Consider the following 18,939-nt stretch of genomic DNA (forward strand, 5'->3'; position numbering starts at 1 on the left):
GGAAAAGATGTAACTTCCTCACCTTAGTGCCAGGCTAAAGGAGCTGAGAGTGCTCTGTCCATGCTACCTGTGCACATCAGACTCATTCTGGTGCCTGGTGGGCAGGGAGGGAGTGGGGACTTGTGCTGCCCTTCTGAAATTGTTGCTTGGCTCAGACCTGCCCTGCCAAGTCAAACACTTGTGATTGCTGCTTCCCTGATGAAGCAGGGTTGGAGCTGTTGGAGTCTCTGGCAGTGGGATCATGTGTGGGAGCCTGGGCAGCTGCAGCCGTGTTGGGTGGGTCAGCTTTGGTTGAAGCTGTGAGCAAGCCTCCAAGTGTCTGCTGTTTGCTAAGCTTGAAGTTACACCTTAACATACATAGATCAAAGCTATGTGTGGTTTAGAGTTTGTTAGACATACCAGCATCTAACACAATACTTTATTTAAGCTTTATCTTTCTGTTGAATATGTAATCTTTAGAATTCTGTTGTACAGTTGTGTTAAATTTATTAATCTGCTATGGAAGCATTTGAGAGAAGTTCATAAATAAATCCTTGAGCTTCTGTTAAGGCAGAAGATGTTATTAGCAGGAAAAAAAATATAAATATTTCCAGATTTGACATCACACTTCCACAGATAAAAGGAGATAAGAGAGACATCCCTGTTTCAAATCCAAGGAATTAAGTTATAAATTCACATTGTTGTCTTAACTGGGTACCAGTTCTAACAAGATTTTCAGGGTCTTTCAAAACAAATATAGCAACTTAGATTGCATTCTGAGGTTTTCCTGATTCCAAATGGAATAGTCAATAGTGGAGGATCCTGCCAAAGGACAGCTGGGCATGACATTGTGAAGGACCAGAAAGAGACAAAGAAGTGATTCCTTGACAGCTGCTCTGAGTCTGCTGCTGGTGATGTCCTGGAGGGTTCATGGCGCAACTTTATTATTTGTTTGCAATTTAGGCAGAATTGTGGATGTTATTGTTGGTGTGTTAAGGTCTGAATAAAAATCCTGTGTGATCACTGGCTTCCCTGTGTTTGGGAGGAGGAATGCCTCTTAAGACACAAAGGAAATAAAAGGCTTCATTACACCTCCTTACACTGTCTAAAAACCTGAGCTCCAGCCTGCTCTGTCCTATCAGCCTTTCTGTCTCATGGGACTTTGGAGGACCTGTGTAGTGGTGGAATTTAGGACTGCAGACTTTAGTAATTAAAGAGCATTTCAGACAAAGCCCATAGCTGCCTGCTCTCTCTTCCTCACTGTAAAACCCTCAGACATGAGAAAAATGTGTTGCTGCTGTGGGTCACGAGCCAAGCAGAAGAGCAGCAATAAGGTCTGCATTGTTCTTAACATTTTCTCAGGAAGTATTTTATTGCTGCTTTTATTACTAGAAAGCAAATGGGAATTAAAACAATCTCTGTTGAGATTCTGCAATCATCCAAAGTATGTTGATTGGAGAAGCTTCAAATACGATAAAGAAATAATGTAGATCTCTTCTGTACTGTCTGTGAAGTGGAAGATAAGCCTGAGGAAATACAGAACAGATGGTAATATTACCATAAATAAAAGCCATAAGAGAGAAGGCTGAATAAACTCTACAGTAGTTACAGGACATGAGTTTTTTCCCTCCAGGCCAAGCAAGGCAGAGTTTTTGACATTAAAGTTTTCTTTAGATTTTCTATTTATAGTTCAGGACAATTTGAGAAGGAAAATTTATGGTACAAGAATGACTTGAAAACCTGGGAATTATTGTTGTTTTCTGAATATTCTTTTTCTACTCATTTTTTCATGAAAGGAGGCTATCATCCAGTGAAAATTGGTGATCTTTTCAATGGCCGGTATCATGTTATTAGAAAGTTAGGATGGGGACACTTCTCTACAGTCTGGCTATGCTGGGATATGCAGTAAGAAAACTATTTATTTCCATACACTTTCTTTTTTAATATGTTACTTTATTTTGTCTGCAGTAACTTTTGTTTTACATGCATGATAAAGTTATGTAAATGTTTGCTATCATTTTATGCAGAGAGATGACTACAGTAGTATTTTGATTAAGGGTATAGTTTATAAAAGCTCTCAGAATAAATGTAATTCTATTTGTTTTTACAAATTAGCTTTGTCATTGAATTCTCGTGTTTTGAAGATGCGAGAATAAGCTAATGTTTTTATATCTGTTGTATCTTTAATAAAAAAATATACCTTGATTAAATGATAAAATGTGTAAGCAGATTCCTCTTTTAAAGACATTAGCACCAAGACAACAAAATATTCAATAAAATAGTACTGTTAAAAGTTCTTGTTAAGTGTAATTTTGGTATTTTCTGTTAGGATACATAAGACTATGAAGTTTTCTATTTAAAATTTCCCAGCCTTCAAAGCATGTCTGTATTAGCTCATGTGTGTGTTAAAAATGTTTCTGTTCTTTTCAAGGGGAAAAAGGTTTGTTGCAATGAAAGTTGTAAAAAGTGCCCAGCATTATACAGAGACAGCCTTGGATGAAATAAAGTTGCTCAAATGTGTAAGTACCACTCTTGCAATACAGTGCTCAGTACCAATACTACTACTAATAATCTAACTAATTAGTATTTTAAAGTGATTTTTTTCCTAAAATGTCAGTGTTTGCGTTATTGGTTTAGGTTCGTGAAAGTGACCCTAATGACCCCAACAAGGACATGGTTGTACAGCTAATCGATGACTTCAAAATTTCTGGAATGAATGGAATTCGTATCCTTTTGAAAACATGGCATCTTCATTTAAAATGGTCTATTAGCTCTGGATTTTTTTTCTAGTTAGTCTTACTTTAAATATGTAAACTAGAAACGCCAAAATATAAGTAGATGCAAAGAGTAGTCCGGTGTGTAATGCACTCCCTGGAGTGAAAGTAGCCTAGTTTTTCTAAACACAATGCAAAATTAAAAAAAAAAAAAAAAATCACACGAATCCTGTCATGGTGTGGTAGAACTACAGATAGTTCGCTTTAAAACTAGAGTTTTAATGAAAACATTTGTGATAACTGAAGCTTACAAGAAATATTGTTTTGTTCTAGACTGGTAAAGAGAAAGTGTGAAGAAGCTGGTTTCTGTTTTCTTGTGGGAAGTGGGAGGATGTGGAGGTTCTTGTCTTGTTCATGTGATCATCTTTTGGCCAGGTGTTAACCTTGTTTTGGAAAAGTTGTAAAGCTTTACCTTCAAATGCTTCCTTTAAAAAAAAAGGAGGGGGAGAGGAAAGGAGGGAGACAAAGTAAAATATGACTGAATATTGTTCTTGGGGAAAATTGTGGGTCTGTGAATATATTTGATTTTAGAATTGAGCTAAACTGAGTTATCCTTGCTAATTACGTATTTTAGCGGCTTATTATATTACTGTGCTTTCCTTAAATTGTTATAGCTGGTATTTATGTGTATGCTTGTTGTGTTTTGGAGCCCTAATAGCAGACCTCATTGTTCATGGTGTCATACCACCAGACAGAGACAGTTCTTCCTCTAGAGAGCTTCGTCCTGCATTTTGGTGATGTGCCTTCAATCTTCAGCAGATGAGATTGAGGTGGCTTTCACCAACTCTCATCTTCTAGGAGAGGAATGTAGGTGACTTCTCAGTAAATGTGAATGCTCGCTAGCAAGCATCTTTCCAGAGAAAAGTGTGCAGCAGTTTTCATCTCATTCATCTGTCTCTTGACATTAGTTATGGGGCCTTTGGGTATGTGGTGAGTGAGAATGGGAGTGTGGGGTCAGGTATTCTCAGTTAGAGACTGGTGTTAACTCCTCTTCCCCAGTTTGATGTGTTCTGTGGTTGCGTCAGTGGTCAGCTGCCATGGTAGAAAGGCACTTAAATGTAAGTGAAGTTAGTATAGTCTGCTTTTTTCCCCTGAGTTTTATTATCAAATTATAAAGAATTAAAATAAACCATACAGTTGCTAGTAGTCATTTCAAACTGAATATAAATGGTGATCAAAGAAATTGCTTAACACAACAAAGAACTCTGGGTCGGATTTCTTGATACTGCTGTTGTGCTACCAGAAAATAGGTTTAATTTATGAGTTTAGATACTTATGAAGAAGTAATTTATAAATACCTGTATTTTGTCTAACTTCACAAAAATATAATGTGGCTAAAGTACTTCACGTCTTCAGCTGACAGCTGTACAATTGAAGAATAATTAAAGTTATTTTTAGAAATCAAAAATTTCTGTTCACTGTTTTTATTGTAAAACTCTGTTATGAAATAGGGAATCAGAAAATGCATTCATAACTATACGTAGAAATAACTCTTACCCATTTATCAGAGCAGTTTCCCAGTAATGTTCTTAAATTCTTGCTAAGATTCACATGTATGTATACAACTGTATTAAAGGTGAGAACCATTTCTAAGTGTGAAGAGTAGATTTTGTTAGTAATAATATTTTGAAAGCATATCCAGACTTGTATCTTTTTGAAATATAGCACTTACGTTGACAAAGCCAAAAGAGATCATGTGCTAAGGGTTCAGGTAGCTTTGTATTAGCAGATTAAAATTGGACACCTCATGTTGATTTATTCTATTACAGTTTTCATGTTGAGAACTCTGACAGTATAGAAGTTTTATTGTGGAAGGCAAATGCCCTTGCCTTACTGAGAAGTAGATTTTCCAGACAAGTACCAGTATACAGGATGAGCTGATACTGGACTCAGATTTGAATTGCAGCTGTCTGAAGGCTGCCAATGAAAATAGGATACCAGGTATCTTATGCATCCTGAGTTGTTTGAGCAGTGGTTGGTTGCACTGATTATTTGATCAACTCATTTTTATCTTCTAGGGAAAATAATCTTTGGTGCATGTTCTCTTGGGAGAGAGCAAGTAATCGATTTTAATGTTTTGTTGCTGTTTACATTTTTAAAATACCATATCGGTGCTACATTAGTGTCATTGAGTTGAACAGGTTGAGAGAAATAGAGTAATTTAAGATTTTTTCCATGGTCTGCTGTTTCCAGCTTCCTTTGGGCAAGTCACTAAAGATCTGTTCCTTGACTATAAATTAAAACAACATATGCTTCTTAGAGACTTAATTATTGGTTATGGATTACATTTAAAAGTTAAAGCAAGACAGAAGAGTGGTGGGTGAAACCTTTGGATGGCTAATATCACGAAATATCATGGATCTTCCAAACAGAAAAAATTACCAAGAACCAGTGTAGAACAGAGCTGGGAATGTGCAGAGCCATTGGCCTGCACTGTGTATCTGCAAACAGTCATCTTTCTCCTAGGAGCTGTAATAAGTGTTTATATACAGAGGAATTCTAATAATGTGTGTTATGCTCCATTAGACTGAAAATTTTTTAGTTACCTGTATATTTTAAAAAGATGGCAGTTACGATTTTGTTATGAAATAACAGAATTCCAGAACTTGGGCACTTTGGTGTTTTCAGTAAGGTAGATTATTATGTTTGTTTGCATTGGATATTTATTAGAGCCTTAATAAAGGTTCATTTGAGTGTAGCTTTTTTTAAGTAAAGATCAGATAATCACATAATGGAACAAGAAATTGGAGAGACAAGTGACACAATAAAGAAGGAAACATTCCCACACCATCAGACATTATAATGATTGTAATAAATGTATCTCCAAAGAATATACAGCATTAATTAAATACCATGGCACCTAAATGCTCCTAATCCAGAAGCAGCTGAAATACCTCCTGAAGTCTTTTGTGTTGGTACTAGAGCCTCATTTCATTTAACTTAACTAGCCTTTGTAATGTAATGGCCAGACTTCGCAACTAGCCTTTAACCCTCACCTAAATGCTGTAGTAATGTGTGTTTGCAGATAGATAGTTAACAGGATTTGAGTCAAGAAGGAACAGCTCTCAGTACTTAAGCCTGTCAGCTAGTTAATGTTATGTTTGCTCTCACTTTTGCTGCTTTGCTTCGTTTTCCCCTTTCAGACATCCCCCATACTGCTTTGAAGAGCATTCCACAAGAGGCATGTCCACTGGGCGGGTTTATTTCTGCTGGAGGACTTTTTGGACCTACTCACCTGTCAGGATGTTGGTGCTGTAGGAGGGTCCTAGGCTTGCAAGGCTAGTTTCCTAATAGTTAATGCATAACTTTTCCCAGACTCTTGGCTGTGGACAGTCTGGCTTACAGCTAATGTTTTTGAGACCAGGATAGTAAATCAGACAACAGTTACATTTTTGCATGCCTGCTCCCAACACTGAGCCTGCTCTTTGTCTTCTCCCCATTCCAGTTGTCTCTCCAGTACTGAGTGTGCCTTGACTTTGTCAGAGTCCTCCCAGCAAAATGTTGCAGTCTTTTTTCGGGTAGACATCACTTCTCTTTCTTGTGACCCTCGTTCTTTTTGTCTGCCTCTGCCATTACTCTTACATCTTACTTCTTGGTGCCCTCCTGTTTCAGTCATTCACTTCTCTGCAGCCCTTTTTCTTCTGGTTACTGGCAAGGCTTAACACTTCTGTAAGTGTGAGGAATGGCAGGAATGTGCACTGAAGAGTCTGAAGCAGCAGTGGTCTGAAGTACTGTGGGTGGATGTCCTAAATTTCATTTCTGAATGTTGCAGTGTCTTGCCTTTATGAAATCTGTGTTGCTGTAGCTTTGCGACTTCCCTGCGTGGGCTCAGTTAATAAGCCTTGCAGAGCTGATGTGCTCTGCTCATCCTTTATGAAGGCTGGGTGCTCTGCTAGTGACTTCTGTTCATTGTGGGGTACAGAAAACAAGACTGTTTCCTCTTCTGAATGAACAGAATTTTGTAATGTTCTAAGTAGACCTGATTGGTGTGATTGGGAAATGACTATTCAGTGTCTCCTCTAATACAGGAATTCAGGAACACGAAGCGAGATGAAGTTTAGCAGCAGTTTCGTTACAGTTCTTCACAAGGTGCTTTGACCAGTCTTTAGACCTTTTACCTTTGCTCTAATTTCAGTATAGGGAATGTGGATTTTAAAACTCAAGTTATCTTTATGTGTGTCAGTAGGTACTTGAGAAGAATGTAAATGATAAACTGACAAGGTAAGTCTCATTTTGACACAAGTTAAGACAATGACTCAAGATCATTGCCAAGACTCTAGTTAATAAAGCTTAGAGAAGTTAGGTGAGGTTTCTCCACTAACAGTGTAGTTCCATATGAATGGTCTCTGAGATAGTTCAACTTAATTAATTGAGATTTTCCTGCAGTATACATCAATTAATTAATTTTCTGTTATTTGTATTACATTATTCTTTGCAAGGTTATAGTATTGTATAGTTAAGATTTTAGCATCCTTTCTGATTTCCAGGGGCATTAAGGTCATTCCCAGTTCATGTTTGAGGATTAATTCTGTATAGTCAAACTGTATAACTTCTTGTCAGAGTGTTGTGGTTGGTTAAAATTAAAATTAGCTTTAATGTCTGAAGAGCTTCTCAATAGAAAGATAATCTACCCAGGTATGTAAGTGTAGAATCGCTTAACTTAGTAAGCCTTTGAACCACAAATTACAGGAAGTTCCTGCACCTTGTTTTTTTCCTAATAATCTTCCCTAATTGACCTACTGTTGGCCTCTGTCAGTGGCCAGTAGTAAATGCTGGGTCACATTAGTAAATGTTTTGGCATTGTAGGTTGTAAGAGACCCATTCTCTTACTACTCTGGAATTTGTTGTCAAGTGATTCTTAATTGAGCCTAATAGGGATTTTTAGTATGGTTCATTTTCTAAAACACTGTTGCTGTGCGCTTTCGTTATTAAAACCTCCTATGCAGATAATTTAAAATTTATTAGAAACTAGAGGTAATAGACCGAATCAGTACTTTTAAGTGTTTCAAAGAGAACAAAAATTAATTAGTTACTTTTTACAGTTACTTATTTAATTGTTCATCCTGGTGCTGTTGTTAACACGTAGAAATAATGGATAAGATTTGTGTAATTAAAATGTTTTACTTTAATTTGTTCTGCAGTTGGGCACTGGTTTTGTATGTGTTTATATATAATTGAAATGAGGTACTGAAGCATATACCATGTTCTGCTCACTTCAGGGGGAACTGCTTTCCCTCTAAACCGGGTGATGATTGTTTAGCCAGTACGCAAGCAAATGTCTGTGTTGATCTCATCAACAAGTTTATTTGGAAATTATCCTTAATTAAATCCCAGATGTCTGTATGGTCTTTGAAGTACTTGGACATCATCTTCTAAAATGGATAATCAAGTCCAACTATCAAGGCCTTCCTATCCGTTGTGTAAAAAGTATAATTCGACAGGTAAGATTTGTTAATAATCAGGTTTATTTAATAATTAGGTTTACTTCTGTAATTTAATTAGGTTTTGCCACCATTGTTAATAATTTGAAGGTTAGAATTATGATATTTGAACTGAACTCTTACTAATTAATATCTAAGATAAGATAATTTTATGGGTATTCTCAGGGGTTTGCAAGAGCATCTTTCTGGGTAGCCTGCACTTCCGCATGCTGGTGGGTTTTCGGGGAGTTGTGTTGTGTTTTTTTAATCAAAGTTTTCCACTGATAAAGGAGTTTCCTGAGCCGCTTTAGAAAATAAAAAGTTGAAGTAATGAGTCTTTCTTCATGGATGTAAGGATATTCCTGTTAAATTGCGGTTTTGGTTGACGTCATGCTTTTTAAATATATCATCAGAACTGTGGGAAATAATACATTATGATGATGAGAATGATGATGAAGAACAAAAATTGTCTCTTTCTGAAAAACAGACTATAAATGAAAATAACCTGTTCTTTGAAAAATTGCTGTCCGTCTGTGTTTTTCATAGAGTCAGAGTTTTAAAAAGGTGAAATGCTTTAGAACATTTCACTAGGAAGTGTTCTTTCAAAATATTTTCTTTTGCTATGCTATGAAAATCAAGTTGCTGAGAGATGATTGTAAGGAGAAATAGTGTTTCAGCAAGGAAAAAGCATATGTCATAGAGTCATCTAGGTTGGAAAAGACTTGAAGATTATCGATTCCAACTGTTAACCCAGCACTGCCAAGTCCACAACTAAACCATGTCCCCAAATGCCACATCTACACATCTTTTAAGTACCTCCAAGAATGGTGATTCCACCACTTTGCTGGGCAGCCTGTTCCAATGCTTGACAACCCTTTCAGTGAAGAAATTATTCCTAATATCTAATTTGAACTTCCTCTTGCTCAAATCAAGGACATTTTGTCTGGTCTTATTGCTTGTTACCTGGGAGAAGAGACTGACCCTCACCTAGATACAACCTCCTTTCAAGGAGTTACAGAGAGCAATAAAGTCCCCCCTTAGCCTCCTTTTTTTACAGTTTTCACCTCCTTCAGCTGCTCTTCATCACACTTGTGCTCCAAACCTTTCATTAACTCCACTGCCCTTCTCTGGACACGCTTCAGCACTTCAGTGCCTTTCTTGTAGTGAGGGGCCAGAACTGGATCCAGGAGTTCAGGTGTGGTCTCACCAGTGCCAAGTACAGAGGGACAATCACTGCCCTGGTCCAGCTGGCCACACTATTGCTGATACAGGCCAGGATGCCACTGGCCATCTTGGACACACTGCTGGCTCATGTTCAGCCGTCTGTCGACCAGCATCCCCAGGTCCTTTCCCTCTGGGCAGCTTTCCAGCCACTCTGCCCCCAGCCTGTAGCACTACAGGAGGTGGTTGTGACTGAAGTGCAGGACCCAGCACTTGGCCTTGTTGAACCTCACTCAACTGGCCTCGACCCATTGATCCAACCTGTCCAGATCCTTCTGCAGAGCCTTCCTACCCTCCAGCAGATCAGCATGCTCCCCCAGCTTGGTGTCATCTGCGGTCTGACTGAGTGTGCACTCAATCCCCTCATCCAGGTCATTGATGAAGATATGAAACAGGACCATCCCAACATGTAACCCTGGGAAACACCACTGGTGACCAGCCATCAGCTGGTCCATCACCACCACCACTCTGTGGGCCCATCCATCCATCCAGGGTTTTACCCAGGAAACAGTGCACCCCTCCAAGCCAATGAGCCTGGTACCCTTTGGTGAATCCCATCTGGCCTCATAGACCTGTGTGTGTCTAAGGGGTGTAGCAGGTCACTGACCATTTCACCTTGGATTATGGGGGCTTTGTTCTGCTCCCTGTCCCTGTGTCCCAGCTGGGGGGGCTGGGTCCCCAGAGAACAACTGATCCGACTATTGAAGGACAAGGGGAAGAAAGCATGAAGTACCTCAGCCTTTTCCTCATCTGATGTCACTATGTTTTCCCCCTGCATCCCAGAAAGGATGGAGATTCTCCTTAGCCCTCCTTTGTGAGCTTAAATGCTTAAATCTGCTGTAGGATGGGCCAGAGTCAGAGAGGAGTCCAAAAAGGGTGACATCCTGGTGTGTATCCCCTACAGGCTGCCAATTTCAGAAGTGGATGATAAGCATCTTCAGACAACTGGAATAAGCTAGTTCTTTCGGGCTACTTTTAACCACCCTGATGTCTGTTCTGTGGGGTACATGCACTCAAGGAAGTTTCTGGAGTGCGTAGAGGACAACTTTGTAGCATGGGGTGAGCTGCATATCAGCAGGGAAACAAGCTGGAGATGCACCTTGCTGGACTGCTTATGAATAAGAATAAACAAGTTGAAAATGTGAAGACTGGATGCCAAGCTTGGTGTGAGGGGTTGTGGCAGACAAGCTGAATGTGAGTCAGTGGTGGGCTCCTTTGATGGCCAGAGCTAACCATGTAGTAGGCCAAATTAGCAGGATTGTAGGCAGCAGAATAAGGAGTCTGTTTCAGTTCTTTAGGACTCAGTACAGTTTTGGGTTCAAAGTGTAAGACATTGGCCTAATGAAGTGAGTTTATTGAAGGGCAACGAAGAGGGCGAGCAGCATATGATGAATGAAAGGTGTTGGGAGTACTTGTTTGGTTTGTTTTAAGAAGAAAAGGCTGATAAAGGGGGAAGCTTTTCATCTCTTCAGCACAGATAGAGAAAATGGAGCCAGACTTTTCTTGTCAATACACAGAGATAAGACAAGAAGCAGTGTTTATGAGTTACAGAAAGAGAAATTCTGATTACATAGTAGGAAGAAATTCTTCGTAGTGAGGGTAGTCAGGCATTAGAACTACAGTGTTATGCTGTCTGCATTTTGGGAGGTAGTTGGAAATGAACTGGATAAAGACTGAGCAAACTGGTCTGATTTTGAGATTAAATACAGTTTTGAAGCTGTATGGCTTAAATGGTGAGGGTTTGAATCACACAGTCTTCCAACCTAAATTGCTCTGTGAATGTAAGAAAAGGTAAAAGTTACAAGTAATTCAATCACTTCATACCTGAGAAAAGAGGAACAACTTAGTCCTGGGAGATTAAAAAGCTTCAATTTTTGTGAGACTGGAATTAACAGTTTGGACTAGTGAGAGTGGCATTGTTTGGTAAGACTTCCAGGTTGTTCATGTCAGTAAGGATAATCTAGATACTTATTCCTTCTTCTGCTTGGACAAAATGCGTGCCATGAACATTCTGAAAACTGATTTATGAAAGTTGAATATGAAACAATTCAGTTATTGCACTGGTGTTACTGTGCCTCGAACAATTTTGTTTCAGAAAGTTCTATAATTCTATGGTACAATGGAAAATTATGTTTTTACACTGTGATCTGGAAATATCTTTTTTCCAATTTTTGACTACTTTTGAGCATTGGGATAAAACTAGCTTTATTTTAAAATGCGGATAAGAGTTGAGTTTCTTAATAAGAAATTTAATTGCAGTTTCAAGCAAGTTTTTTTAAAATGCTTTTGTAATTAGGTACTTCAAGGTCTAGATTACCTCCACAGCAAGTGCAAGATCATTCATACAGATATAAAGCCAGAAAATATTTTGATGTGCGTGGATGATGCCTATGTGCGTAGAATGGCTGCTGAGGCTACCGAGTGGCAGAAAGCTGGTGCTCCTCCCCCCTCTGGCTCAGCAGGTAAGACAGTGTATTTAAATGCAGTGTGGTAAAGTTCCATCAGTATATTACTGCTAACAGTATTTTCTTCAATGAAAATCAACATTTTAAGTAATGGCGTGAGAAAAATGAATGTCTGATCAATTCTTTTTCCTGCTCTGGAAACCATCAGAGAAATACTTTCTTCCTGGTTTTGCACATTCAAGTTCTCTGGGTCCCCAGATACAGAAAAAGATTTATTGGTATAAACTTACTCTCATCCCACCCCACATGCTTTAATGCCTGGGTTTTAGTCACACTGGAAGCTTGCATCTCTAATATTGACAATAATTAATAATCTTATCTAAATTATGTCTAATTCCATTACAAGTTCATCAGCGTCCTTGTTGAAATTATCTGCCTTCTTGTCAGTTAAAACTGATTCTCAAGAGGCAATAAAAAGTTTTAGATTTGTAGTTTTTCACCCTCGAAAATGGAATGTATTGTACCTAACTGAACTCGTGATACGCCCTTCTTCCTAGGGGTGTAAAACGTTCCATGTTGAACTTGCCAAGAGTTTGGATAGGAACTGTACATTATGTTTAGCTAGGAGAAACCAAGGTGAAGAGGTTCACAGCAATCAGTGAAGATTAACAGGGAGGAAATGTGGCTTTTTTGGTGATCTTCGGTACTATGGTTGCTATTAATTTGCCAGTTGAGCACATCAGTTTTAGGCAGTGGAGAAATTATTACCTCTGTAATATTGTCAGAAAATATATCACAGATTAAAATCTCCGAGTTATAATAAAAATGCCTGCTGTATCAGGGACAAATACAGTGGTCAGAATGCGTTTCACGGCATTATACATTTTTAGATGCAAAATCTTATAACTTGTGAGTACATTGTATTGAATTTTACATAATGTGTAATCACATAGCTAAAGATTATGTGTTATTTGTGTGGGAAGTAGCTTGATTTTGTTCATGCAGCCTTTATATTTCTTGCTGACATTAAAATAAATAGTACTTTAAGGAATATACTGATGGGGTTCTTATCACACTTTGTTCTTATAAAGTTGTAATTAAATATATGGCTTTCCACACAGGAGCTGAAGATGTGTTTTCTTGACAGCATTTCCAAGAAGAGGTTCTGCATAATTTCTCTTTTTATAGCAGTGATAGTGCTCAGGTTTAAGGGACACACAAGCAGGTTTTTCCCTGAACTTACTCAGGATCTGAACCCATAAAATAACTCCGTCTCTGTTTTATTTTGCGTTTGTTAATTGCCGTATGCCTGTTGCCTGAAGAAGTTCATGAGAGGTTCTTCTGCCCTGTTTACTTCCTCTTTCTCACTTCCACTTTGATTCTGTCTCCCATATTAGGTTATTTCTCCTGGTTTTGGTTATTGGTGGGAGGGTTTATGTGGCTTGCAGTTTTCACAGTCAGTATTGTAATCTCATCAGACCTAGTCACTGATGGGATCCTTCTCAGAGGTGCTTAGGAAGAGGCCCTGCTGGAGGTGCTTTTTCTGTGACGTTGTACTTTTTGCCTTAGGCACTTCTTCTTGCCTCCAGCCCTAGCAGTCAAACTGCCGTGTTTCAGAATAAAGGAAACATGAATATTTGGCTTTTCTGTTGAATACACCATAGTTGTATCTTTGCTGATATTCCCTGAACTGTTTAAATGTGTCTATACCTGCTCAGTCAGCTGACTACATACATTTAATCTGTGACAACTCTGCAGTCATTTGATGTTTTCTGTCCATTCTTTACAGATTCAGACTTTCCTTTCTGACTTTCGTAAACTCTCCACCAACCACAACACATTAAACACAAATTGCTGCCAGCTCCTTCCAGTTCCAGGTGCTCTAGTGGAGACATCAAATGATTTCAGGCAACGCTTGTAAAGAGTAAAATATCTAGCTAACAAAAAAATCACTGCCTTACTTAGTTAAGAATATTTTTACATGATTTATACTGCTTTTTGCTTTCATTAAAGAGTTGTTTTTGTAAAAATATGTCTTTATTTTATTTATATTTTTTTTCTTTTTAGTGAGTACAGCTCCACAACAAAAGCCTGTAAGTATTGTTATATAATTCAAATTAACTATCTTATTTTCTGTGTGTCTGTGGGTATTAATAGCTCTTAGACTGTTAGTAGTCTCTACCTTTTTTAAAGGCTGCCTTTGAATAAAGCTTTTATCTTTCAAAGAACATTTTTCTTTTCATGTCTTTGGCCTTACCAGTTTTAAGCACAGTATTTCTCTGATGGAAACTCTCACAGACATGCAGTTCTATAGCTGTGTCAAAGGAAGTTAAGCATTGCCGTTTTCATCTCTTGAGGAATAATCCATTCGTTCAAATCCTGACAAAAATGGGTGCATGCTCTAAATATTATGCATTACAGATAGCTTCAGGGCATCAAGGCCTTAATCAGCAGGGCCTTAAAAGAGAGGGAGTTTTATGAGGTTTGAAAGATCTTTTTGCCATATGCATGTAGCAAATAACTAATGGTAATACAGCTGTTTAGAAATATTTAGGGTCAAACCTGCTTTCTGTGTATACAGAACATACATAATTTCAATGGACATACAACATGGATGAAAATTAACAGAACCGTCAAATTAATTGTCTTGTTTTGACTATCCCATGGCTTCTTTTGAAGATAACAGGATCTACAGATAAACCTTTGAGGAAATAATTATATGAGCATTTCTTGCTGTGATATCTTAACCGTGAATGAAAACTGGATAGATCTCATTTATCAAATAGTAAAAATAGAAGTCACAATTAAGTTAAAATGTAAGAAAGTGTTTCAGTTCTAGCTCAGATGTGTTAATTTTTCGTTTCCTTGTTGTTGTACCTGAGTTTTTCAATCCTTATGTTATATAAAATGTGAAACTTCAGAATGGCCATCTGTTGTTTGTGACTCATATGTTTGGGGCCAGAAGGGAATAATAAAAATGCTTTCCTTTCACAGGGAAATAGCTGAACAACACAGGATTTGTTTAAAATTTTTCACTGTTTTCAGTCTCTTTAGCTTTCATGTGCCTTTTTTCTCAGCATTCTTTTACTGGTCATTACCTACATTGTACAGAGAGAGAAGTTATGTATTAAATTTATATGCAAATAACTAATATGATGGCAGATTATCTTCCACATACAGTATCGTATCTTAATCTACATCGACATTTAAGATTATTATGCCTATTTGAGGTTATAGGATCATAGGAATTTTACTATGGCATCTTAGATGTATTTTGCTCATGTAGCTAATAAACAACCATGTAAAAACATGATTAATTATGTAAAATTTTGGTGGCTTTTTGCCTCATATAACCCTAATCATTCCTGATTTGAAGTAAAATGGAAAAAGTGGTATAACTACTAAATTAATTGCCATCTAGTATTTTAAAAAAAAAAATCATGCTGCAGTAATTATACTGCAAGTGAGTTTGGTTTGAGATGCCTTGAGAATAATTGATAAGATTTTTTTTTTATTAATATTTAAGGTTGGAAAAATATCCAAAAACAAAAAGAAAAAGCTGAAGAAAAAACAGAAGAGACAAGCTGAGCTGCTAGAAAAACGCCTGCAGGAAATAGAAGAACTAGAGCGGGAAGCGGAAAGGAAAAAAATAGAAGAAAATGTAACCTCAGCTGTACCATCAAATGAACAAGAAGATGAGTACCACCCAGAGGTGAAACTAAAAACAGCTGATATAGAAGAGGTAGTCGATGAAGAACCTGGAAATGATGATGGTTAGTATTACCTGCTTTTATTGACCCTGAGTTTTACTGTTTCAGACTGGAAAGTAATTGTGCAGTGTTGCATCTGGTGCTAAGAACAAAATTTTCAAACTGTCTTAGATCATTGTTTAATTTTCTCCTGTAGGTAAAATTGTAACTACAAAGCCTAAAAAGATAAAGAAAAATCAAATTTTCTATAGACGTAAAGAAGACCATCAATAGCAGTCTGTAGCTATCAAATACCACAAAAGAACATGTAGAAAATTTGACAGAACAGTCAGTTGTCATACCCCATTGAATGGAATAACTGCATATCCTGGTGAGGGAGAAGAAAAATAGGATGCATTGTGTTCTATAACATTAATGTAGTAGTTGGAATCATTGTTGCTTTCCCCTTTTCTTCTTGCTTTGTTTGTTTGAATGACCTACGAGGTAGTAATGATTGCAGCTTCTTAACTAAAATTTTTGAGATGTCTTGTTAAAATTACTGTTTAGTCATGGTGAGTTGGACCATAATTGTTACAGTCCAGCTCCATTCTGGCTTCCCTCATTTTTTTGACAGCTCTTCAGTCCTGATGAAGATTTAACTACTGAGGTTGTAGTTCAGTTTGGTCTGGTTTTGTTCTTCTCTTACTGAGAATTTTCCTACTTCTCTGATGACTCCATGATTGACACAGGTTGAGTTGTAGATTTATAAAGCTTGCTTTCAGGGTCTCATACATTTCCCTTCATAACGTTATTCTTTTCTGAATTGTTTCCTCCTGAGCGACTTTCCATTCTCAATTTTTCCAACAGCTTTATTAGTTCTTTCTTTTGCCTTTAATTTAGATTTTAAGGTCTTTGTGTGTTTCACTGATATTCAGTGTTTCCTTGTATGATATGTCAGAAGTCAAGTAGTTACTGAAGAGTTAAAAATGGTGAATGCCTGATTTCAGTCTGGTTTATTGATGTATGATCTAATGTGTTGCTCACTGAAATTTTTCAGGTGAAGCAGAAGATCAGGATGAAAAAGAAGACACAGAGAAGGAAAACACTGAAAAGGATGACGACGTTGAGCAGGATCTTGTCAACACTGACTCTACAGACCCTAAGTGGATAGAGTCCCCCAAAACAAATGGCCATATTGTGAACGGCCCATTCCTATTGGAACAACAGATTGAAGATGAAGATGAGGAAGAGGAAGAATGTCCAAATCCAGAGGAGTATAATCTTGATGAGCCAAATGCAAAAAGTGATTACTCTTACAGCAGCTCCTACGAACAGTTTAATGGTGAATTGCCAAATGGACGTCATAAAATACCAGAATCACAGTTCTCTGAATTTTCAGCTTCAGTGTTCTCTGGGGCTCTAGAGTCTGTAGCTTGTGGTTCTGCTGTTTCTGAAGGATCAACTGTAACAGAAAGAGAGGAGAGCAGCCCATCTCATGACAGGAGCAGAACAGTTTCAGCTTCAAGCACGGGGGATTTGCCAAAAAGTAAGTGTTCCTCCAAGTGACTTCTGTCTAGTAGCATGAGTATGTTACATTACATTAAACAGTCAGATAAGTGGAATACAAAGACAGTGGTTAGGTTAAGAAAAAATTGTTAAAGTAAACTGGATGATTTTTCTTGCAGAACTGTGATTTATGATTTTTCTCTCCTCTAGAACTTGTTTTTAAATATAGATAGATTATTATAGATAAAATATTTGCATTGACAAGTCAGTCTATACAGGAAAGAGAGAACGAAATTGATAGTTGCCAGTAAGCATCATTCCCATAGTTTAAAGGTAGCAGGTGATCATAAGATCATGTAACCTGACTTGCTTTTATAACGAGTCAGTAATATACCGTCTGTTAAGCCCAGTAACCCTTATGTTTGGCTTAAAACATATTTTTCAAAGAAATACCTGCTTTTGATTTGGACAGATGAAATTCTAAACAATCTAGTGTGGCTGAAGTGTGTTCCACTGCTTGGTACTCTGACTTGTTTCAGAAGAGTTGTAGCAAGTTTGAATTTGTCTGGCTGCAGCTTCTCTCTGTTACTTCTTGTCAGATCTTTTCTCAGTCATATTGAAAAAATCTGTAATATGCTGTGTTTTCATTCATTAGTGGTTCTTTCTGTGTCAAACAGTTCCTCTCTTAACCTTTTAAAACTCATCAGGGCATGTTGCCAACCATCAACTCATTATGACTTTTCTGTATTCAGCCTCTGTTTGGACATCTAAATTCTGGCCACCAGAACTGCTCTAATCCAAAACTTTTGCCTGTAAATCCTGTTTATTTGAAGACATGGAAGGTGAAATCTCTGTGTCATTTTAAAGAGCTGGATTTTTGCCATTAAATTAAATAGCTTCGGGGTATTACACGTAGGTCTTATTTATAGCGCCCGTGGCTAAATCATAAATGTATGGGTTTCAACTTTAATAAAGAAAATATTGAGAGACTAAATCTGTAAGCAGATAGAAGAAAATGAGAGAGCTTAGGGAGAAGATCACCAAGCCTGCCATTAGCATTGTCACAGATGAAGTTACTAAATTTAAATAGAACCGTGTTGAAAAAGGCAGCCAAGTGTATTTCTTGGTTTAAGACTTTATGAGAGCAGTTCACACAGTTTATTACAGAGTCAGACAGATAAGGTAAGAAATGTGAAACAAAATACAACTGAACAGTGCTGTATTTCTGGAAGATGCTAAGATCCTGGAAAATGAGGCTTCCAGTCCATCTCCTTACACTCTGAAGTCCCTGGAACAATATACAGGAGATTCCTGGATGCCTGGTAGTTTCTTCATTTGTTCTGCTAGCTGTATATAGGCAGAAAGAGTCTACTGCTGTTTTCCTGGGGTGATGTGTAAAATCCTCATGCCTCCAGGGAGTAAAACCAGTTTTGTCTTCATGGAAGCAGCTTATCTCCATAGCTGGAGAAACAAACCTACTTTATTCTTCCTTGATGTTATCTCACCAGTTCACACACCTTTCATGCAAAGAAAGAGTAAAGACAGTAAATTCAGTGATAGCTCACTTCTTCTGCAGAAAGAGGAAAAGCTGAATGTTATGAATATTAGTGATATCAATAATAATAAACAGTAATAAAGCATATGAAGTATTTAGAAAGAAAAAGCATACAAGAGTTGCAGGCTATTCAGTATTTTTAAATGGTGCTACTTTTTCACTTTAGTGCCCTTTTCTTGTACTGAAGTAGACTTAATTAATGTCTAGGCATTGCTATACATTAGTAAGTGACATGGTCTCATTTTTTTTGGGGTACTTGTCTCATTCGGTGCACAGACCAAGTTATGTTCAGTGGGTGAGCAGTTTTTATCTTTTTAAAGTTTTCACTGCATGGCCAAATGCCCTGAAGATAGATCTGTAATTTCCTCATGACTCTCCTCCTCCTTCCAG

The 18,939-nt window shown here is 37.6% G+C and overlaps 1 protein-coding gene across 4 annotated transcripts in view; it reads left to right on the forward strand.

Moving 5' to 3' along the window:
* Positions 1-18,939, forward strand: part of SRPK2 (SRSF protein kinase 2) — a 142,508-nt gene that overhangs the window by 102,543 nt on the left and 21,026 nt on the right. For all 4 annotated transcript variants that reach the window (XM_027751808.2, XM_027751805.2, XM_027751807.2 and 1 more), the window contains 8 exons: positions 1,776-1,884; positions 2,411-2,498; positions 2,617-2,704; positions 8,088-8,194; positions 11,691-11,856; positions 13,867-13,892; positions 15,326-15,572; positions 16,546-17,034. In XM_027751808.2, coding sequence (XP_027607609.1) covers positions 1,776-1,884; positions 2,411-2,498; positions 2,617-2,704; positions 8,088-8,194; positions 11,691-11,856; positions 13,867-13,892; positions 15,326-15,572; positions 16,546-17,034 — 1,320 coding nt within the window. The remainder of the gene's footprint in view (positions 1-1,775; positions 1,885-2,410; positions 2,499-2,616; positions 2,705-8,087; positions 8,195-11,690; positions 11,857-13,866; positions 13,893-15,325; positions 15,573-16,545; positions 17,035-18,939) is intronic.

This window comes from Pipra filicauda, unplaced genomic scaffold (assembly GCF_003945595.2).
Source record: "Pipra filicauda isolate LSUMZ 115617 unplaced genomic scaffold, ASM394559v2 scaffold167_size3244652_pilon, whole genome shotgun sequence".
Taxonomy (NCBI): domain Eukaryota; kingdom Metazoa; phylum Chordata; class Aves; order Passeriformes; family Pipridae; genus Pipra; species Pipra filicauda.